Source organism: Alligator mississippiensis, chromosome 9 (genome assembly GCF_030867095.1).
Source record: "Alligator mississippiensis isolate rAllMis1 chromosome 9, rAllMis1, whole genome shotgun sequence".
NCBI lineage: Eukaryota > Metazoa > Chordata > Crocodylia > Alligatoridae > Alligator > Alligator mississippiensis.
In genome coordinates, this window is record NC_081832.1 from 68,771,447 (window position 1) to 68,798,346 (window position 26,900).

The 26,900-nt window shown below is 44.6% G+C and overlaps 1 protein-coding gene across 1 annotated transcript in view; it reads right to left on the minus strand.

Moving 5' to 3' along the window:
* Positions 1 to 26,900, minus strand: part of FSTL4 (follistatin like 4) — a 535,417-nt gene that overhangs the window by 13,745 nt on the left and 494,772 nt on the right. Inside the window, exons 10-15 of the mRNA XM_059712862.1 lie at positions 25,976 to 26,137; positions 24,737 to 24,871; positions 16,695 to 16,813; positions 7,061 to 7,210; positions 6,277 to 6,384; positions 2,804 to 2,913 (exon numbers count right to left, since the gene is read on the minus strand). Coding sequence (XP_059568845.1) covers positions 2,804 to 2,913; positions 6,277 to 6,384; positions 7,061 to 7,210; positions 16,695 to 16,813; positions 24,737 to 24,871; positions 25,976 to 26,137 — 784 coding nt within the window. The remainder of the gene's footprint in view (positions 1 to 2,803; positions 2,914 to 6,276; positions 6,385 to 7,060; positions 7,211 to 16,694; positions 16,814 to 24,736; positions 24,872 to 25,975; positions 26,138 to 26,900) is intronic.

The window sequence follows — 26,900 nt, forward strand, 5'->3', positions numbered from 1 at the left end:
AAGTGGGTCAGAATGTGCATTATGTGCACACAGCTGTTGCTGAGATGCTGTGCCTGTACTCTGACATCTCAATAAAAAAATCTCACTTTTAGTGTATTTTTAATAGACAACAACCTAACAAGTCTACTAATAAAATGGGTGGGTTCCTAGATTTTTAGGTAGCTGAGATAGGTAGTTGAAATATATAGACAGAAACATGCAAAAGTATTTTGGCACTCGTGGGAGACAAAATCTAATGTAAGCAACTCCGCAGTAAGTGTCATGTGTCCATGGCGGGAAGGTGGAGTTCTGGAAATGTGCCTATGGAAATTTGCCACAAGTAAATTAAATAGAAAAATAGTAAGAACATTCTGTATTTTGCACAGGAAAAACACTGTCTCTTCGGATATAGTCAAGTGCTGCTCTTTAAGGAGGAGAAGGAGGGCAGGAAGAGCCTCTAAGTAGTAGGCTGTTACATGACAGTTTGGTGACACTTCCACAACTCTTTTTAAGTGAAGTCAGCTGTGGCTGCTGTGCTGTGTTTTGAACCCAGTGCTGTTGGTATGTGGTCTATATGCTGTAAGCATGTCTCAGGGACTGGACCTCTCAGAGGACTTGGATAGTGAGCTCAGCCAAGAGGGCTGGCATCTCCAGCATGTACAATAACAGAGGGGTAGGAGGCTACATTCGTTTTCTAGCAAAGCCTTAGGTGCCTGAAACTTCTCGGGCACTTGGGCGGTTAGGTGGGGAATTTGCAGATTGTACTTGTCATCATTACTCTGGACAGTTATGATGCGGGGCATTCAAATAGCTATTTGAGATGCAGGTGGCCAGTTTTACATTCGACAGCTATCTGTTATGCCTTAACCACTCTTGGCAGTAAATCTTAACTGACAGTTTGGTGGCACTGAAGCACGTGAACCATATCACAAAAACTTATCAGTGGGCGCATCTGTGTGCCCCCCCCCCCCCCCCCCCCCGCATGGCACAGTTGCTACTGCACCGTCATTTAGTACTTGCTTCAGGAAGTACTAAATGATGGCGTAGTAACAGCTGTTATTGCACCATCCCGGTGGTGCGGTTATTTTTAGCAGCTATGTTGCCGTAGTGACTTGCTATAGTGAGGCAGCTCAACACTATGACAACGTAGCATCACGGTTTGTGCCTGCTAATGCTAAGTCGCTATAGCAATGAGCTACATTGCCACAGTGTCTCGTGTAGACATGCCCACTAAGTCCTACTTTAGTTATGTAAGTACAAAATCATGAACGCTACATGCCCCTGGAGGCTGGAGGGGCACGGTGACCTTCTGCAGGTGGCAGCAGTGCTGTCGGCAGCAGGAGCATGGCAGCAGCAAATGGGGAGCTCCTGCAGGCGGCAGTGGCACTGTCAGGGGTGGGGGGGGGGTGGTGGCGACCGTCAACCAGTGGTCAGCAACCACCCGCAGATACCACCGGCAGTGTCAGTGGTGGCCAGCGGCAATCGTGGACCACTTGCAGATGCCATTGGCAGTGTCGGTGGTGAGGGGGCAGGGTGGTGACTGGTGATTGCCTGTAGGTGCCGCTGGTAGTGTCAGCAGTGCCTTTTTGCAGGGGGTGCACGTGCACCCATGTGCACCCCCTATGTGTCACCAGTGTACAAAGTGGTGCCCCTGAAAACCTCTGCTCTAATTCTGACTAATGCTGGAGGCACCTGAACTCCAAAGAAGCCTCAGTTTTCAATGTTAAAGTTTCATTTCTGTGAAAATCCAAAACTGCTTCAACTGTGCTATGAGCTAGCTTATGTCTAACCCTGTCATGGTCCACAAAGTATGTGTCGTTCTGCTTATGTCCACTGAGGGGCTCAATCTGGTAGTTGAGCTCTGAAAACTTATTGCATGGTTAGTGGGGTAAGCTGCACACAAAAAAATTCAGTGGCAGCCATTGCTTTCGTTTGACGTATGGCTGGAGAAGATGAGCAGGTGGAAGGGTTGGCTGTGGTGCCAGTTGCACCCTTGGTACAATCATTTGGTGATTGCAGCAGTCACCTAAGAGGTGGGAGAAGCAGGTTCATTTCTTTCCTTTGCTCCACACCCACGTTTGCTACTTTGCAGAGAAGAATTAAAGATTCACTGGGCTAGAGTTGTGGATTCCACTCTAAGGGCAGGCACCGAAGTTAGTTGTTTTCACAGAGCCCAAGTCCAGTTTTTGTTCTGGGTTTTAAAATTTTAGGGCATTTATACATGTGCTCCAGGAGTGTGTGTGTGTGGGGGGGGGGGGGTGCTTTAATTAGAGTGGCTCCAAGAGCTGCTGTAATTAAAGCACCTGGAACATCTCGTGTATCAGTGTCCCCATATTTCCAAATGGTGGCAGGGGCACTTTATCTAAATATCATTGAATGGGGCTTGTGTAGAGACACTGATACATGAGTTGCATGAGGCTGCTGGAGTTTGGTAATTTCTACACTCCAGTCAACTTGATTCATCGAGTCTGGTCCAACATGCTGGAATTACAGCAGGTTGGAGCAGCCTCCCTGCTTGTGTATAAGCACCCTTAGATGTTTTTTAGACACGAGACTTAAGGTTAATGCTTGGTATCTAGAGCCTGGAGGTCAGGGTCCTGGTCTTTATGCAACCATGGACTTACAGAAATACTTTGGGCAATTCGCTCTCTGTCTCTTCATGCCTCTGTGTCTGCATGACAAAATGTGGATAATAACACTTAATGTATCACACATCCCTTTATTCATTTGTAAAGTGCTATAAGATGATTAGACAGAAGCCCACTAGATGCACAAAGAACAGCAATGATTATTTATCTTTATCATCATAAAGTTTGTGTCTTACCTAATGTGATTAATAATAAGATTAGTAGGTGGTATAAAAAAATCATCCACTTCTTCAAATGGTGTCCGGATGATATGCTGATTTTCCCCTGCGCTTGCCTCTGATATTACCTACAATAAATAACCACAAAGTTGAGCACAGTGAAAGCAATGAATAAAACAAAAATAAGTTAATACAGCTTCCATAACTGTGTATTACACCAAAATGATTTTGCTGGATATCTAGTAGATTCAAATTGATTAATAATTTCAAAATATTGTTTGGAGTAGCAGTCTTGAAAAATTGTATTAATAAAATGGTATTTTAAGCCTGACATTTGTAAGTAAGTGCACAACTCTCTTTACTTTCATAAGACAATGCAATCATGCAGGAACTGAAATAGTGTGACAACGCTAAACCCACAGTAATCTATTCCACACTGTCTAAAATAAACATTTATTTCACGGCCATATTTATTAATCTCACTTAAATGCACAGTGATAATTCACTGACTTGAATGATCAGACACTAACTCACAGCAGTTAATTATCACTTTGCAGGAGAAGAAATGTTCACCCATCTATTGCACTGTATAAAATGCACAGAAGAGCAGAAAAAGGCGCTTTTACTTTCTCAGTGTTGTCCTCCAGCAGCATGCATACCTTCTGCTGCCATGGAAACTCAGCTTTATTATCTCCCACAACCTCAGAAAAGAGGGGATAGAATTTTGCAATAATTAAAATGTTAAATACTGACATTGTTTATGGGGATTGTTTTTTGGTTTAAGATGGCTTAGGTCAATTCATTAGGAGCTTTTCTAATGTAATGTGCTAATAGTAGTTCTTTTGAATGTATGGCTTCACAATTCATTACAGGAAATCTGAAACCTGAAAAGGCTTAGTTGAGACATTCTGGTCATGCCATTTAGATTTCTTCCAATTAATTTGCTCAAGAAACATGCCAATTCTTGCAGAGTGTTTTCACAAAGCCAGGGAGTTGCCTATGCTGACTCCCCACAACTAGTAACAACTAAACAATGGCAGCCCATTACTAGGCTGCAGAGTTGTTTGATAAATTCCTAATTTCTGAGGACAGGGAGAAAAAATAGAGCAAGTTATTTATACAGCGGAATATTTTTATTAGAAGTCTGTGGGAAACCTCTTCACATTAGTCACTACAAACTTATTTGGGGGGAAAACTGGGAAAATGAAAGGTATGCTGCTGCTGCTGTTAATCTGCTATTCTCCATGTGTAACTGAAAGGACCATCTGAGAGCTATAGCCTCATAACAAGTTTCCAGCTGTGCAGATAGTATATTCTTGTTAATAATCACAAGCCTGTGCCATGTTTCCTTTAATTACAGCAACCTCTCACAGCTGGATGGAAGAAATTAAGTGGGAAAGGGTAACGAGAACCTATTTTTTCTTCATCCTGTACCTTGTACGGGGAATGGTCACCCGTAAAGAAAGCAAGCTGATTTTACTTCAGAAACTTCTCTTTGCTTGTCATCATTCGGTTTCTGTTGTCTCAGGAATTGCAACTCTACACTCTGTTTCTAAACCCATCGGCCCATATGCAGGTTTTCTCATTTGTTTCGTGAGATCCAAATGGCTTGTCAGATATGTGTGGCAATGCATGCTGTGTAGTGTCCTGGCAATGGGTCCATTGAAGGTGACTGTCGATAAGCAAAGGACTGGCTTGATAGCTCAGGAAGCCACTGAGCTTTTCTGAGGGAACAGGGAGAGGAATCTTCCCAGCTGCAAGTGTGGAGAGGCTACATAGCCTACCTTCTACCTGACCCAACGTGATGCAGTGGGCTCGATTTGTGGTTTCAAGTCACGAAGGGCTCTTAGATCATGTAGTCTGTCTTCTGTATACCACAACCCAGCTTAATTTAAGCAGTTTACCCTTCTGTTTAGAATAATAACTTGTACTTAATTTAAGAAGATCATCCAGAAAAAATCTGGTGTCTATCTGCAACTCCTTCCTCTAAAAATGAGAGCCGAAAAAGATCCACTGCTGCTAGCGTGTAGCCATAGTCCATGACTTCTCCCTGGAGCCAAGTTCTGCGCTGCACAGGGGTTTCATATTCCCTGCATAAAGCCCTCCAGAACTTTATACCTGACCCCTTTACGCCTACGGACAAAAAGACAGGGACAGAACTTGCCATTTGGTTTGTTCTAAAAATTCAGAATTTGTCCCATTTTTGTGTATGCTGCTTGCCTCCCCCCTTCTTTTTTCTCCCCCCTGCCTTGAGGGCTGCTTTGGAAACTATCCAACCATTTTATTCAGTAAGAAGGATTGGAAGCTGAGTTTGCAGTATTTGTTCAATTATTGCTCCTTTTTACCTCCCAATATGTTAATTCTCTGAAGCAGTGAACAACCCAGGGTGTTTGTCTTTTAAAGAAATTAGAACTTTAGAAATCTACTGAAAATTAGAAACATTCAAATATATTGAAATGAGAAACATTAGAAATCCACTGGAAAATATTCTTATCCTGTGCACCATAGTTATCCCCAAAAGAAGCGGAAGGGGAAGGGGAAAGGAAGTGAAATAAAACCGGTGGAATTCAATGAAAACAAGCAGCAATGCAATGTTCAGAAGAAAACAGGTCAGAGTTGTCCTAATTTGCACTCCTTAAGAAATGGTCTCTTTGGCCACATCAGACGAGCGCAGATGTTTGTTTCCCTGGGGAAAAGTAGCAGCGACACACCTTGTCCCCAGGGGACCCCCGTGCCATGCATGCTGTGGTGCATGGCAGGTTACCCAGGTGGGGTAGGGGAGGCTGGGACCAGCAACTGTACTGGCCTCAGCAGCCTTATCTGGGGTCCTGGGGGCCTCCCAGGCCTGCAGCTGTGGCAGGAAGCCTGGCTGGCAGCTGGAATGTGGCTCTGACTGGCCAGTCTCCAGTTTTGTGCGGCACATGTTGCTGCCATGTGTGCTGCCCTGCCCTTTTTGGGTGTGGGTTTTTTTAACTCCAGGATCTCCTGGGGTCAAAAAACCCCCTCCATGCTGCAAAGTAGCAGCACAGGGAATGCCTGCATGCACCACATACCCAACGTCTGCGCTTGTCTGGACGCGGCCTTTTAACTGTTGTATAGGTTCCAATATTTCTTTGCTAGAAAGAGAGGTGTGCCCGTATAGCTATCTTGTAAGCACTTTGAGCCAGGTGTGCTTTAAGGATCCTGTCAAACTGAAGTGAGACTATCTAAATCACTGTGAACATTATCTGCATATTTATATTTTTCTCAGTTGGTTACCAACTATTTCTATATGTCCTTCCATGAGGCTCTGTTATCAATCCTGAAACAAAATGGGCACCGGCTGTTCAGCAATCCCCCTGCTGGTCTACAGCATATAAACTTCTCAAAACCAAATCAAACTATCAGAAGTGCAGAGATGCAGGGGGGAGCAAGAAAATGCACAATGGATCTGTCAAGACACAAAATGCTGTTATAGCCAACAGCGCTGTTAGAGAGAAATGCTAACTTACCTGCAGTGTTGGATGAGACTTCTGCATATCACCCCAGCTAAGGACCCAGACTTGGTCATGTGACTTATCATAATGTAATTTGGTAGGTAGGGGATCAACATCCACAGACTTCAAAGAACAGAAATAGAAGTGTTTAATTTTATTCAGCAAATTAAAGGTGGCTCATGCAGATTTATGGTAACATTGACTTGCAAACATCGCTAGAGACATGGCCATGAAGTACCACTTCCTCTGCTTTGGCAAGGAAAGGAGCGTGAGCGCTCGTCTCACACTAGAACTTATAGTCAGTAGAATAGGGACCATAGAGTCATAGATTGTGGAGTCGGAAGGGACCACAAAGGATCCCCTGCCCCTGGCAGGAAAGAGGACCAAGGTCAGATGACCCCAGCCAGGTGACTATCTAGCCTCCTCTTGAAGACCTCCAAGTTAGGTGATAGCACCACCTCTCTCCAGTTTCAACTTGAGTTATGCCTGGGTAATGGCATGTGTTTCAACCTGGCTGTAACTAAGATTAGGCTCAGCAAATGTAGGTTAGACATATTTTTGAATCTAGATAGCTGCAAACTTGGCTCCAGACACTGTGCAAAGACTATCTAGGCCATAAAACAGGTTTTCTTACACTGAGGTCATAGCCTGGTCACTGACTTGGAGTTACCTGATGGGTGAAAACAGTACATGCCCAACTTATTAGCAGAGTCAGCAGCTCCACTGAGCAGGAACCTAATTTGTTGGCATATCATCACTTTTTTATGGTCCATGAACACATTTCTCGCTTGATGCATACCTGCATGACTTTCTGGGTCTGGATATCAATAATCAGTATTCTATTTTGCCTGGGCTGCGTCACATAAATATACTTGTCTCTGACATTGACGGCTGAAGCCCAGAGGCAGGACTGAGTGGCTTCACCTTCAACTTCAGGACATATCTCTTCCTAAAAAAAAAAAAAAAAAAAGAAGAAGAAAAGATAAGGTTTAATATGCCTGAGTTGAGCTCCATGCTCTAAGCAGCATGCACTGCATCGATTAAAACTCCACAGGCCCACATTATTTCTTTTATGTTTTTCCCCTGGAAAACATGAAATAATTGTCAGTTTAGGAAGCGCACTGCAGTCAGGACCTACCCCAGTGAGACTAAGGAACTGTGCCCTGCTGCAAGCTCACATTCATATTCAAATAACTACAACACTGCACAGAACAGACTTTTGAAGTCTGCCTGGTACAAGGAGACTTATGGTGCTGTCAACATTTATTAGCACTAGAAACCTCATTCTGTGGTTTAAAAAACACTGATTTATGTTTAATGGAATTACTGCATTATGGTATTACTCTTGCCTTCATTCTCAGGTTTGGTTTGTGCTCTTACAATAGCAGCAGAAGAGAAGTCACTTTATCCTACAACCCTCCCACAGACATATAGCAACTATCATGTTTTCGACTAAATCCTGTTCACCTTATTCACAGCTGCATAGTTCCTTTAATCCGAAAGGACTAAAGATTTGCTATGTTTTCTCTAGTGTTTTTTTCTCTCTTAGTATCCCTTCATTTTTGTTTCCCATGAATGGGTTTGATTTCTTTAGTATTATTATGTACCTAGAAATAAACTCCAAACAACAAAAACCTTGCCTTACAAGAGCAGGTATCAATTTTTTTAAGTTAAAAAAGTATGACTGAGAAGGCTAGAGTCTTTCTTCCATTATGCTACTCTGTGGCCAAGTCCAGACATGCAGACGTGTGGTTTGTGGTGCCGCAAACCTCTTTGCAGCACCACATACCACACAACCAGAATGTTAAAATGTGCCCTGCATTTGAAATTTGCAGTGTGGGGGCCTATTTTGCTACCAGTATTTCCTAGTAGGGAAAAAAAAGGCAGGGAAAAAAAGGCAACACAGTGCATGCTACAACAAATGGAGGCTGGATCCTCCATGGAGATGCTCTGGCTGCTGGCCAGAGCATCCTATTATTTCATTTGTGCCCTGGCTGCTGGGAGCCAGGAGGAGTGGGCAGTTTGCCCAAAGCGGGACAATGCGTCCCTCACCAAAGTGCACATTCAAGGATGTGGTTTTTGTTGTTGTTGCAAGTGCACATGCTGTGTCGGCGGGTTTGTCGGCGAGCCGGCTTTTCACCGGGGGCATGTCAGAGACGTGTTGGGGGGGGCGTGTCAGGGGCATGCCGGGGGCGTGTCGGAGGTGTGTCAGCTAGTTTCGCGCCGAGCCGGTTTTTCACCGGGGGGGTGTCAGAGGCGTGTGTGTGTGGGGGGGGGTGTCAGCGCGTTTCTCGACAAGCCGGCTCTTCGCCGGGGGTGTGCCGGGGGCGTGTCGGGGGCATGCCTGGGGTGTGACGGCGCATTTCTCCGTGAGCCGGTCTTTCACTGGGAGCGTGTCAGAGGCGTGTCAGGGGCATGCCGGGGGCGTGTCGGGGGGGTGTGTCGGTGCGTTTCTTGCCGAGCTGGCTCTTCGCCGGGGGTGTGTCAGGGGTATGCCAGGGGCGTGTCGGGGGTGTGTCAGTGCGTTTGCCGGCGAGCCGGCTTCTTGCTGGGGGCGTGTCAGAGGTGTGCCGGGAGCGTGTCAGGGGTATGCCGGGGGATGTCAGGCGTGTGTCGGTGCGTTCCTTGGCGAGCCGGTTTTTGGCCGGAGGCGTGTCAGAGGCGTGCCAGGGGTAGGCCGGGGGCGTGTCGGGGGTGTGTTGGTGCATTCCTTGCCGAGCCGGCTCTTCGCCGGGGGCGTGCCAGGGGTATGCCAGGGGCGCGTCAGGGGTGTGTCGGTGCGTTCTTCGGCGAGCCAGTTTTTGGCCGGAGGCGTGTCAGAGGCATGCCAGGGGTATGTCGGGGGCGTGTCGGGGGTGTGTCGGAGCGTTTGCCGGCGAGCTGGCTTTTCGCTGGGGGCGTGTCAGGGGCGTGCCGGGGGTGTGTCGGTGCATTCCTCGGAGAGCCGGTTTTTGGCCGGAGGCGTGTCAGAGGCGTGTCAGGGGTATGCCGGGGGCGTGTCGGCGCGTTTCTTGCCGAGCCGGCTCTTCGCCGGGGGCGTGTCAGGGGTATGCCAGGGGCGTGTTGGAGTTATGCTGGGGGCGTGTCGGGGTCGTGTCGGCGTGTTTGTCGGCGAGCTGGCTTTTTGCTGGGGGCGTGCCAGAGGCGTGTCAGGGGCATGTCAGGGGTTTGCCAGGGGCGTGTTGGCGCGTTTCTTGCTGAGCCGGCTCTTTGCCGGGGGTGTGTCAGGGGTATGCCGGGGGTGTGTCAGTGCGTTTGCCGGCCAGCCGGCTTTTCGCTGGGGGGGGGGCGTGTCAGAGGTCTGCCGGGGGCATGTCAGGGGTATGCCGGGGGCGTCGGTGCGTTCCTCAGCGATCTGGTTTTTGGTGGGAGGCGTGTCAGAGGTGTGTCAGGGGTATGCCGGGGGCGTGTCGGGGGTATGCCGGGGGCGTGTCGGCGTGTTTTTTTTTGGCAAGCCAGCTTTTAGCTGGGGGGGGGGGGGCGTGTCGGGGGTGTGTCAGGGGTATGCCAGGGGCATGCCGGTGCGTTTGCCGGCGAGCCGTTTTTTTTTTTCCGGGGGCGTGTCAAAGGCGTGCCGGGGGGCGTGTCGGGGGTATGCCAGGGGTGTGTCGGGGGTGCGTCGGCGCGTTCTTTGCTGAGCCGGCTCTTCGCCGGGGGCGTGCCAGGGGTATGCCGGGGGCGTGTCGGGGGCATGTCGGGGGCGTGTCGGCGCGTTTGCCGACGAGCCGGCTTTTCGCTGGGGGCGTGTCAGAGGCGTGCCGGGGGTGTGTTAGGGGTATGCCAGGGGTGTGTCGGCACGTCCCTCGGTGAGCCGGTTTTTGGCCGGAGGCGTGTCGGGGGTGTGTCAGCGCGTTACTTGGCGAGCCGGGTTTTTTTGCCGGGGGCGTCAGGGGCGTGTCGGGGGTTGTGTGTCAGCGCATTTCTCGGCGAGCCAGCTTTTCACCGGGGGCGTGTCGGCTAGCTTCGCGCCGAGCCGGGTTTTCGCTGGGGGGGGGGGTGTGTGTCAGAGGTGTGGCGGGTGCGTGTCAGGAGTATGCCAGGGGCGTGTCGGAGGTGTGTCAGCTAGCTTCGCCCCGAGCCGGGTTTTCGCCGGGTGTGTGTCAGAGGCGTGGTGGGTGCGTGTCAGGGGTATGCTGGGGGGTGTGTCGGCGCGTTTGCTGGCAAGCCGGCTTTTCGCCGGGGTGGGGGGGGGCGTGTCGGGGGTGCATCAGCCTGTCTCTCGGCACGCCCCCCCCGACACGCCCCCGGGCATACTCCTGACATGGCCTGTGGGTACAAAATGGGCTTTGGTTTGGGGGGACAGAACATCTGCATGTAGGTCCTATTTCCACCTTGCCACAGCATATGGCTGCGCTGGGTATCAACTATCATCATCCTCTGTTTGTTTTTTAGGCGTGGAACAGAAGAGAGACCAACTGGGAGTGAGGTTATTTTTAAAGTATCTCAAAATCTGACTAGTGATTTGTTTTTGAACATGTGGGAGTTGGCACCACAGAGCAGCATAAATCACAGGCTGCTCACTGATGAGCCTCCATCCTTCCTACTGGACCAGATGGAAACGTGGTACACCAGAAAATCGAAACCCCCAAAGAACGGTCCACATTCATACAGCAAGTCAGTAGGATGCCTTGAAACAACACGGTTTCCTGATTTCCTCCCTGAGAGGTGAATGTCCACTGGATGACACTTGTTTCTCTCATTACAAAAAAATCTCTATAGATCAGGGGTCGGCAACCCCCAGCATGCATGCTGAGCATGGCATACAAGGCCATTTTCCTTGGCACATGTTGGGGCTGGGGAGGCAGCAACTGTTTGCAGCCTCCCGGCTGCAGCCAGCCCCAGCTCTGGTTGGCTGCTGCCAGCTGGGAGCCTGGGCTGCTCCCAGTAGGCAGCTGGGACACTGCAAGCCCTGCTGGGAGCAGCCCAGGCTCCATGGCTATCGGCAGCTACCCAGAGCCGGGGCCGGCTGCAGCCGGGAGGCTACAAACAGCTGCTGCCTTCCCAGGCCTGGCCCCAACGGGCGCAGTGCCAGCTCTTGCTGCTTTTCCAGAGCCCAGAGCTGGGACCGGGGTCAGGGCAGGAGGGCAGCAGCTGTTTATAGCTTCCCAGCTGCAGCCAGCCCCGACTCTGGGTAGCTGCTGATAGTCACAGAGCCAGGGCTGGGGGGCAGGGGCTTTGGGTGGGGGGCAAGGGTCATGAGCAGGGCTGGGGGGCAGGAGCTTTGGGTGGGGGGCACAGGGCAACAGCATCACAAAGTAGGCCTTTTGATGTTCTCCTTGTATTTTTAAACTGTAAGTAATTGTGGACCTGACCCTACACCCATTGAATTCCACATCAAACCTTCAATTAACTTCAGCAAATACTTAATAATACCTTGTATCTGTAGGGTCACAAGTGAGCTTGGAAAAATTCATACCTGCAGACTGCCTATTAATTCTTTCCCTTCCTTTCCAGCTACTTTGTTTTGTAGACCTTGTCAACACAGAAAACATCTATTGTTCTAACTATAGAATATAAACCATCTAGTTATAGTACTATAGTTTATTTCTGTATTACCAGGGGAATAAGTTATACTGCTATAAACACATTATTATCAATATAATGCATTGACACAAAGGGTTCAGTATAAAGATTACAGTTAAACCATTACAGCTGCAACTCATATAGTTACAACAGTCCAGAATGTGTGTGTAGACTAAGTTTAAGTTTTGAAGACTTGTTCTCCAAGTTCAGTGAGTTCTGCATAAGGGCCTGCCACAATTTTGCAGCCAGCCAAAGTCTAGTCCTGCTTGCTTTTAGTTGGACTTACAAAAGCTCTAACAACTGTTTTGACATTTTTTAAAAACTCTCTTTTTCCTTTCTTTCTTGGGTTTTTTTCAAGGTGCATTTTCTGGGCTACTTTTTCAACAGTTCTTCAGAAAAGAATCACAGAGGTCTGCTTTTGAGTCGTAACAGCTATAATAAGGTTTAATAATATGTCCGTGCGGAGGGATAACCTCCTGGGTGAGGATCAGAGTCTGGGTTTATAGGAAGACATATTAAAATACTCCAGTCAAGAAAAGGCTGTTAAGCACAGAGTTTTCAAGACTTACTTAAAAAAAACCCCAACAACTTACTGAGCACAAAGAGTTTGGTTCACAAAGTGCGACTGACTCTCACAACGCTTGGTTAGGTCCCACGCCTCTAAAGGAGTTAAGTAAGGGTAGATGTGCTCACTATTTTCTAAATCCTGTTAGCTGATTCACATCACCCTGTTCAAATCAAATTTCAATTTGAATTAAGGGCTAATAAATGATCACTGACCATCAGCCTGTTAACAGTCCCAATTCTCAGCCTCTGTGTGGGTTTATGTGCCTAGCCCTTGGGATTGGAAGTAATTAGGAGGTGAAAAAGCCTTTTTAAGCATTGCTACATTGTTGCAAACCTACTGCAGTTATCTAAAATGCTGTTCCGGCAGCTATAATGAGTGTAATTGCCCTGAGTGTTGATGACCATCTCAGGCAACATGTTGTGGGGGAAGGGGGGCAAAGAGGGCTTCCCCTCTCCTTCACAGACCAGTAGCCCCTGTGCTTGGGTAGGGCTGGGGGCTTAGTCAGGATACTGATACTTAGTTACTCTGAAGTATTGTTGGCACATTTGATTTTGTAAAGATATTACTTTGTGCCTGATAGCCTCTGTTGTGTTGCAAAAACCCAATTTAGTTTCCCTTGTGGGGACTGATGTTTGCAATACTTATCTGATGAATTCCTAAGGACTGTTTTTCCTAAAGCAATGCTGTGTGTATATACATATATAATGAATACAGTTTAAATTGCCTAGTTCGGACAGCCCTAGTCTGCATTAATTTTAATCTGCATTCAATGAGGATTCATTCATTTGGCCTGGAGTTAATTTTAATATGGACTGCGGGCATCCATGCATATATAATACCACTGTAGTCTGGATTAAATTTAGAAAAACATAACATCTACAAATGGCCTATGTGTCTAACCAAATGACAGGGAGGTGCCTACTTCTGCTTGTGATTCAGGTTCTTTCCAGGAGTTAAGCAAGCAGGCCCGTCTTTCAAATACCAGGACTGAGGACCACCACCTGCTGATCACTGACAATCCACCTGCTTCCCCACTGTGGGGGAGGAAGAGTGGGTCACAGGCCCCCAAAGGCTTCAGTGCACTTACTGACAGCCAGCCACCTCCCAAGCTGGGGATCTGCAGCATGCTCACAGCTTGTTGGTGAGCTCACTGCAACCCCCGAATCCCTGGGGGACTGCTACCTGGTTCCCTTTCTGCACAGTACAGGAGCATGCAGGCTCCCAGTGATTGTAGGACTGAATAACCCGAAACACCTACATACCTTTAGGATGGTTTTGTAGCACTCCAGCCAGTGTAGCTTGCCTTGTCTCTCTCTGTCTATAGTTCTACATTTTTGTGGCACTTTTAATACCACAGATAGAAAGTCTGTCCATGGCCGGTGAGTCATTCTCATTGTCTTTTTCAGTCCCTTACTTCTCTGCCTCCTTTTGGCCCCACAGAGACTTCCTTCCTGAGTGCCATGTGGGCCGGGTTCAAGAGGAGAGCTGGAGAACCCTTTGGGCAATGGTGCACCTGTGACCTGGTGGCTGGAGCACTTTGCTAAGAAGTAGATGTAAATTCAAGACCCATATGGGGCACACAGGGCCTAGAACTGAGGTCTCTTGTGCCTTGGGCAAACACTAGGCTAAATGGTGGGAGGGATACCATCCTCTTACATCTAGCACTCAGTCACTAGTCATGATTTTCTGCAACTAAATTTCAGGATTTACCCAGTATTGTGTATGTCTGTGCAACTCTATCTGAACCAGGTGTTCAGGCAGCCAGAGAACAGCCTACTGAGCACATAGGAAAGATTGCTACTCTGAATCCCACCAATTTATGAGTGCCACAAACTGCAGATTAGATCCATGAAGGTGAATTAGAATCTGGCCCCAGGTGTCTAGACAGTTTTGTGAATGGCAGAAGTTCCTAATCATTAGGCGTGTTATTAAGCATCTAAGTAGTACTTAGGGCTAGGAGCATTCAGAAAGCCTTAGGCAGAATCAATCTGTTACATGGTTTACTCTAAGTGCCCAAGGTTAGACTGGGCGTGAACACAACACGTTTACCCATGGTGGGGTGCGGGAGTAGGGCAAACAGGAGAGGCTGCTTGCATTTGGCCAAGGCCAGCACTTTGGGGGCATCCTACACACCTCTCGGCACTCTCCCCAGGTTTCTGGATGCAGCCAAGCAACCAGGCCACCCCAGCTGGCTGCTTGGTGAGTATGATTGCTGCCGCTACTGCATCAACAGTCAGTCACAGGCATCTGTCAGCTGCAGACGGCCAGTGGAGGGAGGCAGGTTTGCCCTGCAGCCTGGTCGGGCTGTATGGGCTGCCCCTGCTCACAGCGGCATAGGTGAATCCACAGCTGTACCCAGCCAGGCGGGTCCAAGGGGAAGAGCTGGACTCCAGTGCCAGGGGCTGGCAGAAGACCCCAGGAAAGGCTCTGACACACACACACTTCTGCACACTCATTGCACGCTCCCCAGATCAGGGCGTTGTCTCAACTCTCCAAATAGCTGCCACATACTGAAGGGATCCAGGGTCCCCCAGTATCCCTGGGAGCAGGGTGGGAGGGGGTGAGCAGCCGTCTAGAGTCTGTGGCGGGTGGGCAGCCACTGGAGTGGCTCCAGCCAGGGTTTTGTCCTCTGTTTCATTGCTTTGCTCTGGTCCCAGGTGCTGCCACTGCTGGTGAGGGGAGGGGGCTTGGCAAGGCTGCTGATGAGATCAGGCTGGTGATGGACCTGCCTGAGCTGAGCCAGCGCAGCCAGCAGCAGCCGGTGCTCAAGCAGCAGGTTGGGCTGGGCAGGGGGCTCTCCTGGCTCCCCGAGTTGTGGGCCCTGTTCCTGCACTGGAATTGCCCACGGCTGCCCCTGCCCTCTCCAGGGACCAGAGCCCCACAACTGCTAGCTCTGGAGGAAGGGGGAATCCTGTTCATCCCTGTTCACCCCCCACCCCCACCTCGGTCCTGGCTGGGCCTGACACCTGGCAGGAGACAGGGCTGGGGACACAGGCTTTGCTGACTTGGCTCTGTGACAGACAGCCTGGGGGCAGGGCCCAGTGGGCGCTCGGCCAGAGCAGCTGAGCATGGGCCAAATTCCAGCGCACCTCCTTGTAAGGTGGGACTAGTGGGGTCTGGCAAAGAAGACTGGGTTGCCAGAGGACAGTGACCTAACTTGATTCGATAGGGGATCTGGTGCACCCAACTAACCTAATTCACAGACGTGTGAGTGCACATCCATCCAGGACCATCTTAGGCTGGGTTCTGCCATTTTTACTCCAGCCTATATGCCCTGAACTTCTGTACAGTTACAGGTTTGGTTTGATTTCCAAACATTTAGTCCAGATTATGTGTAACGTCTGTACCTGGCCTATGTGCCTAATGTGAACCTACTCCTCTGCTCAAGGCCCTGAAAAACACTTAAAATGAAGGGTAGGTTGGTCTTTCTGTTCTTTGCGTTTAGTGGCTTAGTCTTACGGCTAAGGTGATTTGTGTTCTTCCTACCCTTCCCACCTCGACTCGGCTATTTTTAGCCCCCTGACCTCACCATCAGTAAAAGTTCAGTTACATTGTATAGGATTGTTCATTAAGAGTGATGTATAGAAACATCTGCTAAGACCTAGATAATCAACTAAATTTTTTGTAATCCAAACAAGCAATCAATACTTTTGGTCGTTACTCACCAAATGATCTGAACAGATAAACTAAAGATGAAAATCTTGCATGGATTTGAGCAAATTAAGCAAAAGCTGTGCAGCACATTAATAATATTCTGTCAGGATTGTAACGCGTGTAGTTCCCATAGATGTCAGCTGTGCCCACTATCTGCTGGTGCATGTTTGACTGGGTGTTACGAAGTTGCTAGTTGTGAATCTCTGATTTTAAGCTATAAGTATATTGGGTTCAGCTTTTGGGGAGCTGGCAGCAAAGGGTGGTCCTCCACTAGCTGACAGCAATCAGAACACAGCGGTGCTGCAATCCCTCGCTATTCTGCTACCCATACCTCCCCTGCTCCTTTAAACTGTAGTAAATGGGAATAAAAGCCAGGTATACCATGTCTGCATTTGCTCTTCCACAAACTGGGAGCCCTCAGCTGGGTGCTTTTTTGCCCCCATTCTGAATTTGGTAGTTCACTTTGCATAGGCTGAAATGTTTCCTTGACATGCTCTGTACTGCCAAACCAGACCCAGACCAGACCCAAGGCACTCTGCGATTCTGAAGCTAAGGTTCCTGCAGCCTCTATATACCTCCTTCCTCGCTCTCAGCTGGACGCATTCAATATAATTTTCCCTTCCTGGCTCAATCCTCTATACAAGTATAAGCGGACTGATGATGTGGATACCTTATTTCAGTAACTTACATAACTTGTAAAAATTCTTTCATTGGGTTTGACGTGTCTTCGGATCTCACATTCATTTGGCTGAATGATTGTGATGCCATCATCGGAAAAGACATAAAACATGTTTCCCACGCTGAGGCCTTTAAGGAAAGAAACAAAGCGAAAGAAGTGGGGAAAAAAAGATTATGCCTTCTAAACTTTTTTGTTTGAAGAATTAAAAAAAAAAAAGCCCCAAAGAAACAAACAAACAAAAATCACCTTACATCAAAATTGGTCATTTGGATGCATTTGGTGCATTCACAAAATCAAATTTCATGTCACAACGAGGGCTTCAAGGTGTGAGGAAGGAAGTACAGACATATTCAAAAATGCATTGCCTTGGTGGTGGCAGTTATAAAATCATCAGGTAAATGGAGGTCTTGTACACACACACACACATAGATATATCTGCATCAAAATCTGAATCAGAGAAGCCCCTTTGTGACCTTGTCCAATCATGACGCCCTATTTTTCACTGCACAACAGAAGTAGTTTGCTACTAATGTCACAATTGAGAAGCTTCATCCAGCATGAATCTGAAACCCATCCGCTTACAATTAATTTGTCCTTTTGTAATTTCATAAGAGCAAAGCTGTTTGTTTATTCCACGAGGTATTTTTTTGAAAAATAAAATCCCGTATATAAAACCATCCAGATGAATGCAAAAGCCACCAAAACAAATACATTTTTGAAATTTTGCAAACTGTAATTCACAAATGTGGAGTTTTTAGCATTGCAAGAGCACTCGTCTATCCGAACTGGGGCATTCCAGGAACTTTTTGAAAAAAAAAGTCTGCTTCTTAGTGGATTTCTGTTAAGAGATCATATTTTCACATTTCTGTTAAACAGAAATGCTACAACATTGATAGTTTGTTTTCTCTTCAGCTACATGCAAATGCAGTAATGGATATTTTAGAAGGTGGGTGAGGGATCGTTTCAGAAGGTTTACTCAGAAAGATCCCAGTACCTCTTACATTTTTACACCACCCTGCCAAGTAAATTCTTTCAATGGCCATTGTCATCCCAGGTAATGTTGATAGTGTACTTATCTGCCAAAGTTCCACAATACTGAATGTGAAAATATGTTTTTAATAACATTATATTCTCCATGAATGATAAGGTCCCAATCCTACAAATAGAACAATTTTGAGCTACTATTTTTTCTTATAATAGTCTTGTTAGGGCTATTCACATCTACAAAGTTACTTACACACATTAAATGTTTGCAGGATTGAGGCCTAAATCATCCTAGGAGATTTTTTTTTTTTGAAACAAAAACAATGGGGCAAACACATTTCTAACAAATTTCATAAAATGTTTGGTATCTTTATTTGAAATTTCACTATGGGGAAGAATAAACTCTCCTTCCATTGAATATTTGGTATCAAAGCAGATCTGAATGTAGAGCCTCTTCATCTTTTGCTATGTTTGGTGTTGCACAAAGATTTTGATACTTTAATTTTAGCTTCTCAGCCATATCACAGAAATACCCCAGTTAAGGCATCAAGCGGATACAGGAGCTGTGATCCTTAAATGTGATGCCACAGTGAGGGATCATGCATTCTGGAAAAAGCAAAAAATATTGGATTTCAACTCAAGCTTTACTTAGGAATAAATAGTGCGGTAGGTGCAAAGGGCCAATTTTGCAAACGTATATTGCCAAGTCATTTGCCCAGGCATTATGGACCAAAACCCACACTCACTGCATACACACAACTCCCATTTTTGTTGGGAACTGACAGCATACATCAAAGGACAAATTATGGTCCTTTGCTTAATGAGTGCATATGTAAAAAGAATGTATTTTAAGAAGTGGACTCAGCCATGCAATAAGTCATGACACTTGTGAGAAATGCTTGTTGCTGTTGTCATCCTTATAGTTCATCTTATTTTGTCTGATGATTTGGTTAACAACCGGAATGCACATTTCAGATTTTAGATGCATTCATCCTTTTATTTTAGCTCTTCATTGACTTGAAGTCAGTCACTCTGCAAGTAGCTTCAGTTATTTTGCAGTATTTTAAGCATTCTGATTTTTTCCAGTAAAGTTAGCGTGAGATTTTCATTAACTTGGATATAAGCAGATGTTATGTATTACATTAAGATGCTGGAAGTATACTGTAAGCCTTATAACCAGGATTAAATGTAAATATTTTTAAAATCGATGGCCTTCACATGATTTATTAAATCATACTTTTACATTTTCCTCATTATGCATGGAATTCTGCCATCACATACACTATCCTGACTGGCACTAGTGATCCCACTGGTGTCTATAGGTGGGAATGGACATTTGGGGAGGTTAGCAGGAGCTTAGGTCCCATTAAAAATGGCCTCCTGACCTAAGTTAGTTCCCCCACATCTGGACCTTACACTTGGATCCCTTGTGAGGTCGATCCAAGTACAAACTGTACAGAAGTTCTAGGAATGCTAGATCACACAAAAAAATGGCTGACTTGATCTAATTTAACTGTACCTCTGAACTGCACTAAGTTAGATTGATTTAACTGAACATCTGTACATGTTCTGAGCACAGCTGGCCTTAACCCCAGGCTTGCGCTTTTCCTATCTCCTCTGCCACTGGACTATTTTTAGCCCCCTGGCCCTTCCTGCCACCCTGAGATGGACAACTCCCCTGCCCCCCATGGACCAGCCAGCCCCAGTTCCCCCTGCCCAATGCCCTGATTCCACAAGCCACTCCTGGTGCTGGTTCTACTGGTGTTTGCCAGTGCTAGGAGCCAATCGAGGTAAGTTGGCATGGGGGGAGGGGTGGGCGGGATTGGGGGAATAGTTTTGCTGGAGGGGGTTCTTTATTTGGGGTGGGGAAGCAGGAGCTAAAAATAGCTCCTGGAGAGCCCCCTTGATCCTGCCACCTCCCCCATACCCCACCAACCCCCCCACAGAACTACAAGCTCTACCAACCCTGCCAATACACCCAGGAAGCCCCAGCCCCCTGATCCACCTCCCTCTTCTCCATCCTGACTTACTTTGGTCAGGCTCCCAACACTGGCAAATGCTGGTAAAACCAGCCTTGGGAAGATTTGAGGGGTCAGGGGCAATTTGGTGCTATTGGGGTGGGAAGGGAGGGCACTGGAGGGATCTGGAAGCAGGGTTTTGGTGGGATTGGAGTGGATGTCTGATCCTGCCAAACCTCCCAAGTCTCCCAAGCCCTCCATAGACCCTGCTAGCCCCCCAATCCTACCAACCCCCCTTCAGACAATGTTAGCCCCCTAAACCCTCCAACTCCCCCTGCCCAACAGACCCTGCTCGTTCCCCTTGATCTTGGCTGCCCCTCCTCCTCCCCCAATTTACCTTAGATCAGACTTCTGGCACCTATCTAAGAATCACCGAGTTAGATCAGGGAACCATTTTTAACCTGATCTAGCCCCCCAAATTTATTACAGTACTGTCTGTACAAAGCCAATTGGACAAATTCTGCTCTCAGTGATGTTGGTGGAAACCTAATAAGCCCGTAATGCTTTAAAAAAATGTAGGAACCATTTTTTCTTTTAATATATGGAGCCTTATATCTGGTAACGAATTCAAAACACTTTATGAAATCCAAGTCTGGCTTACTGTAGCAGACATGTAATAAAAGGCAAACTAATGCATTGCCTGGTTTCCCTTAGCATTGCATTACAGATGAAGCTTGGTGCAGGTGTCCTTTACTTTTTAAATCACCAAAAAGAAACACAATATGATGTTTTCTTGATTAAGGAATCAATTCTGATAACATGATTTTTCCTTGTTCATGGATCATTATTTATGTTCTTTCCTCTCTCCAGGCATAACAGAAGCTACTCCAAATTTTATAATGAACAATAATGTGATGATCAATTCTACTTTAGAGCCATCCACTATTTTCTGTGTAGAAAAGGCATGGAAACAAATAGTGTCGGGGTGATGCTGAAGTTGTGATGGTATAAGAGAAATGAGAGGGGCAAGAATTTTTGTAGGTGATATTTGGAAAGGTTTATGTCCATCCCAGCTATACTATACAGTTTGTTCAGTAAAAGATCCTACCCACAAAAGTCCTTGCTCCTCACATGTAAAGAAGTATGCTTCCTGATTATGACATATGCTTCCAAATATCTTATTATAGCATGTTTCTGTTTTAGTTATTCTGTAAAGAGTTTTGAAAATATAGTCTTTTTAAAATGATCAACTGCAAGTTTTTAAACTCTGACTTCAAGCAAAAAGCTTGCTTCATACACTGTAACATCTAGTGATTTACTTGCATTATAGGTTACTACTGTATCTATGATGGCATGAGACTAATCCTCCTATGGGGCTTCCTGTCTACCAAAAATGGTTTATAATATCTGACACAAGAGATTTTATTTTAAATATAAAAGTAAATCCCTTTCTTCAATAAAAGTTCCTCTCTTCCTCACTGAGCCTTATTCTATGTCAAATTTTATAATACTAACATATTTGTTCAGTGAATCCTTTCCTCCAGGATGAATTTGCAGATCAGATATTTTACAACTTTATATCTACTAGGTAGAGAAAAAAATTGAAACAATCTCACTCTGAACCTGCTGAGTTGTTTCAAGAACATCAACAGTAAATCTGTCATTACTAGCGCCATGTGTCTTCCTATAACTGTTCACAGTTTAATTTATAAAGTACACAAGTTTGATTTACAACTGCTATTCTCTGTTTAGGGTACTATTACACAACGTTACATAGTTAAAGTCCTTGTATTCCTTTAAATATCACTATATATTTTTTTCTTTTTTTTGGTTGCGTGTAAAGTTTTCTTCCCTCTCCAATTCCTTCCTCTCTGCGAAAGGAATATGTATTAAAGTAGGTACCACATTATGGGGTACCAAATATATAAATGACTATGTAGTACCATATACACGAGGCCTGATCGATTAAACTAAAATAAAAAGGTCAGTTTGGCAATAAAAAAACAAAAAGGCAATTGCATTCCTATTTATTCCTCTTTATTCCCTCCTTTAAATAGAGTAAAGCAAATCTTAACCTCAAGTTACCACAGTGCCGTTTACATGATGCTCAGCTGTGAAGGGACATTCTCCATCACTGGGCATTACATGCTAGCAGGTGGTGTTCTGGGAAATAAGTGTGGGAAAACTGTTTCAGGACAGTCTGCTTAGGTTAGTGATTCTGCCACATCTAATGACCTGAAGCCTGCTGCTTTTACACATCTGCTGTCAGTATTACTGCAGGGGACTGGACAACAGACACACTCTGGGTGTTCACATGCCAAGATGAAAAAATACAGGTCACTAAACACTGTCACTTTCCTTATGCCTCTCTATTCCTAAGGGCAAAGCAAAAGCAAAGCAAAAAACCCTAGGCTGAGAGCATGCAATATGATTTTTCTTTCTGGATAAGGCAGAGGAGTGGCTGTGAAATGGCCTTTGCACTCTCCTCTGGTTGGATTGTTTGGGAATAGCAGGAAAACATGCCTATACCAGACTTATTTTGTAATACTTGCAGACCAGAGATATCCAGGTTTCTCTGTGTGCACGCCCGGCAATACAATTTGGAATTGCCTTACGGATTGGGCCTGGTCTCACATGCATTCGCATCTTTACACTGTTTGCAAGGCTGGTTGTTTCATGGGCCAGAGCCAGGTTTGCAAGTAGGTTGTGGACACATTCACAAGAGCCAAAAAAATCCACAGTGCCGATATTTGTGCATGCAGTTACCACAGCTATGTATACATGTGACAGACTTCTAAATATCTAGTCTGGGCACAACTTTTAAACTAGTTTTGCATACTCAATTACTGTCACTGCATGTGCAAGCTGGTATAAAGACATCTTAGCACTCTTTTTCTTTTTCAATACTGAGAGCACATGCACACAAAATCAAAACCACTTTTGGTTTCAACTGTCCCTGTTCTAAGTTTGCATCCATTAGTTGCTCAGAATACTTTTTCTTTAAATTAGTCTTCAAGTTGCACATACTTTGACCTTGTGTGGGGCATACTGTAAATCTGATAAGACAAGAGCTCTTAATTGCCAGTTAAAACAGCATGTAACAGGGCAACCTGTGCCCTGAATATATTGAAATGATATGAGCAAAACTTACTGCTTCACCCACCAAACATGAACACAAACAATTTGTGTGGTTTAAATAATACACTTTAATGCTTGGTAATAAAAAACCTGGCAAATAATAGATGGAAACACTTTTTGTAATGGCACATACTGAATTGAAGTTTGTGCTTGTTCATTTACCATTAATTATTTTTGTTGTGGAGGTTTTCTTATTTGTTAAGGATGTGATATTAAATTACACTGATAAACAGTTCTGTCAAATGCAGAATTGTATATACTTCACGATCACCTCTCATTTTATAGGAAAAATACATATGAAATTATGTCCAGGATTTATATCACAGAATAGACGAGCTAATTTGAATGGGTTGGCTTTTGAAAGTCTGGTCTATACCTAGTGTGACAACTGGGAGAGTTGATAAAGTCAGTGGAGAATGGCCCATTATGGAATTATTAAAGCAGACAAGCACATTATCACTACAACAAAACAACTTTACTGCAGTACCTTCCTCTCGCCACAGTATGTTTGCAACTGCAGCATCAGAAAATTGGGGAAGCCAGAAAATAATCAAGAAAAGGAAAAACATAAAACAATGTCAAATTTTTCACTGTAGCAATTAACTGAATCAATACTCTTGTTTAAATGAACTACTTAGTTTGTAAAAACGTCATAGCATTCATCCAGGCAAAATAAAACATCAGGAAAAATAAGCATTCTTAAAGTCAAGTTTCCTGTCTTGGGAGAGTCCTGAAGTCTTACTAGAACAAATGGGATTTTTGCCTGTGCAAACACATAGGCTCAAACCTTAATGAACAGTGATTTCTTGAATCTAATTGTAGATATCGTACAGACAATAATTTGTGTACATTGTCAATAAGCAAACATAACATCTTTCTGAAGCCTTGAGATGACAGGTAAACCATCTAAACACTTTGCAGTATTTCTTCTGGGAATTTAAGAAACAACATTGTATTTTCATTTATGGTTCAAATACCATCCTTAGGTACCCTTGTGATTGAATTTTTGTTCAAAATATATTAAATGATTTGCCAGTTGAAATTCCCTTGCTCAAGCATTCAAGGTAGGATGAATGATCTTAGTAACAGTATGGAATTCTATTTAATGAACAAAAGAATATGTTTTTCCAAAGTATTGCTGTGGGTATGCAAGCTTATTTCTTATTATCTATTTCAATATGTATTCTAGCAAGGTGAGATAAGCAGCAACATATTGTTTACACGTGAACCTCTGATGTCAATATGCACCCTTAGGAGCATCATATACACAAATACTTGGAAAGGAGTACTTTTAGCAATTACTCCAGAGTGGCAGCTAATCAGTCTTTCCAATAGTTCACTCTCATGTTGGGAAGTACTGCAAAGATAACACTGTTGCATACATAATGGTAACAGTGGCTAAGAAGTAAATGGCGAAATATTTGACCTGGAAAAAAAATCATACTGTTTTGACAATCTGTTTTACTCCTATGTTGTAGGCAAACTAAAAGCTTATAACCAATCTAATCTGATAGCATCCCTTAAAGTTTCACAGCTCACTGTGTAAGACAGCCAGCTATTGCATTATGCTGCATATAATTGGCTTGAAAAAGGAAAGACCTGCATGAAGTGAACAATTACATTTCTTTCCTAAAATCATGTCACCATTAGAAGAAATCTTTTGGTTTGGATTGTTTGAAAGCCAACAGTGTAAGCAGTCTATTATTTTAGTAAAGATACTCTCCCTACCCATATTTCAACACATGCTGTCACATAAAATGGCCTCGTGTGGTTCTAAAGGGAGTCTTTTCTCTTACTCCGTATGTTTTCTGAAAAACAGAATTTGCTCCAGTGTAGACAAAACTCCCACTGGTGTAGCTGGAGTGCCACATAACGCATATAATGATTGCAGGACTGAATTGTAATGATACAGTTGTTTGATGACTGTTTTAGTGGGGTTCTCAAAAAGAAAAAGGGAAAAATTCAGCTTACGGGTTTTTCTGGCTGAATCTTCAATGAAGAGAGAAGATATGTCCTCATCCACTCCCACTTCATTTTTGGCGATGCAGGTATAGGCACCAGTGTCTTCATATCGAACACTACTGATATGAAGTTCACTTCCATTTGCTGTAACAAAGACATCCATAAGGTGTGTTCCACTTGACCGTAATGATGTTATGCAACAGCTCTAACTTCCTCAAGGCAACTTCTCACCTGAGCTTTGGTGACACACGCCTGCATGCAAGTTATAGGTTTCACCTGAGAATGTTTTCAGTGACTCAGCTTAGAGTTTTGAGGAGTTTTCATCAGAGCCCGTGAATTGCTAACGGCTGAAATGTTGCCCCTCTCTATTAGGAAACTTAGCCTTTCCACAAAGAAATAAAGATGAATTCCATACCCAAACAGAATACATTTAGCGATTTACCCCAGATAAAAGCATGTCATATTACTTTTTGCATTTATGAAAAAAATCATAAAAATTCTAAATGAACTTTTTTTATAAAACCAATGTAAACCTGATTTTTCACTATTTTAGCTGGAGGTATTAATTTTGTCTACATAATTCTGGCTATCATCTTTTTTTCCTATCGATAGCCATCATTTTAAGGACTTTTTCTTGCTTTCACATTTTTGGCTGCAATGCTTCAGTGATACATATTGTGGCCAACAGCATAAGGGCTACCCCACATCACTGTAGGGTTAGAATTATAGCACTTGGTGGGTGAGTAGAACTTAGCATTCTTAGCACTTACCCACAAAATGCTAACATGCTAGTTGAACCCACATGTAACCCGGCTTTATACTTAGCTTTTGAAAATAAGGTCCAAAATTAGCAGCAAGGAATAATTTCATCTGCAGTTAATAGTATGAAAACAAGATGCATGACTCAGAGCCTGATTTGCAGTTGATTTGCATCGTGCATAGACAGTTGCACCTAAAGAAAATGGATGTAATATATTGTCCTTCTGATCTGCACTGATTTACACAAGAGGCAAGGCACTCAAGAATAAGGCATTCTGTGTCTTAAGAGAATGCTGTTACCACTTATATCAATCAGTATCATACTTGAGATATTCAGCAGAGACATAGATAAAAAAGGAAGAAACGGGTTTCCATGTAAAGTGTTTTCAAGCCCCTGTGACAAAGTAAAAGGAAAATAAGTTATATTTTAAGTGCAAACAATTCTGCTTAACTCCCATAGCATGTAAAATAACCAGTATTTTTTCTTACCTAAGAGTGTTAGTTGTTTGGAGAGTTTTGGCATGATATCAATACCATTCTTTAGCCAGGTGATTCTGGGATTAGGAATCCCTTCAGCATGACATTTGAGACTTGCAGATACACCAGGTTCCTGCGCCTGAGTTTCAGGATATACACGAATCACTGGTGGCACTATAAAAAAAAAGGAATTGGTGACTTTAAACCAACCTGTCAATTGTCATCTTTCTTTGTCCTATGTAAATTTTGACTGTGCTATACAAATGATTCAAGGAAGGCTGAAATACCATTCTACTTTACAACGTAAGCTAGAATAATGGCAGGCATACAGCTCCTCTGCTTGATTGGCTCTGAAGTAGAGCTTGGCCCCTCCCCCACCCCACCCAACCACAAATGTTTGTTGGGTCAGGGGTGGGTTTTCTCTAACTCATGGCACTTTCTGTGAAGCACCATGAGTTACAGCGGGGAGCTGTATGTCTGTCAGTGCCCTAAGTGTTCAATGCAGGTCCAACTGATGACAATACCCATAAAATTCAATGGCAACCGAATTGGGAGCTAAGGAGATAACTTGCTCGAAGTTAAACATTCTTTAATGCTTTGCAATGTAATGTAAGCGGTAATCTCACTGAAACTGATAGGAACCGAATGGGATTTTCCACCTGCATGCATTAAACAAATGGCATCAAAATATTTAACAATTAACTGTGTGTAATAGAATACCTGAAGTCTTTGCTATATACCATATTAAAAACTGAGGTATGTATAAATTATTACTTTTATTTGAAGGCATTTAATATTGACTTAATTCCTTGTAGGAAGTTCTTTATGAGGCACTTAATGTACTGATTGGCAGAACTACTAATTATATTACAATTTCAGACATGTTTATTGATTTTCAATCATGTTGCTTTCATGGCTCAGTTGAATAAACCATAAT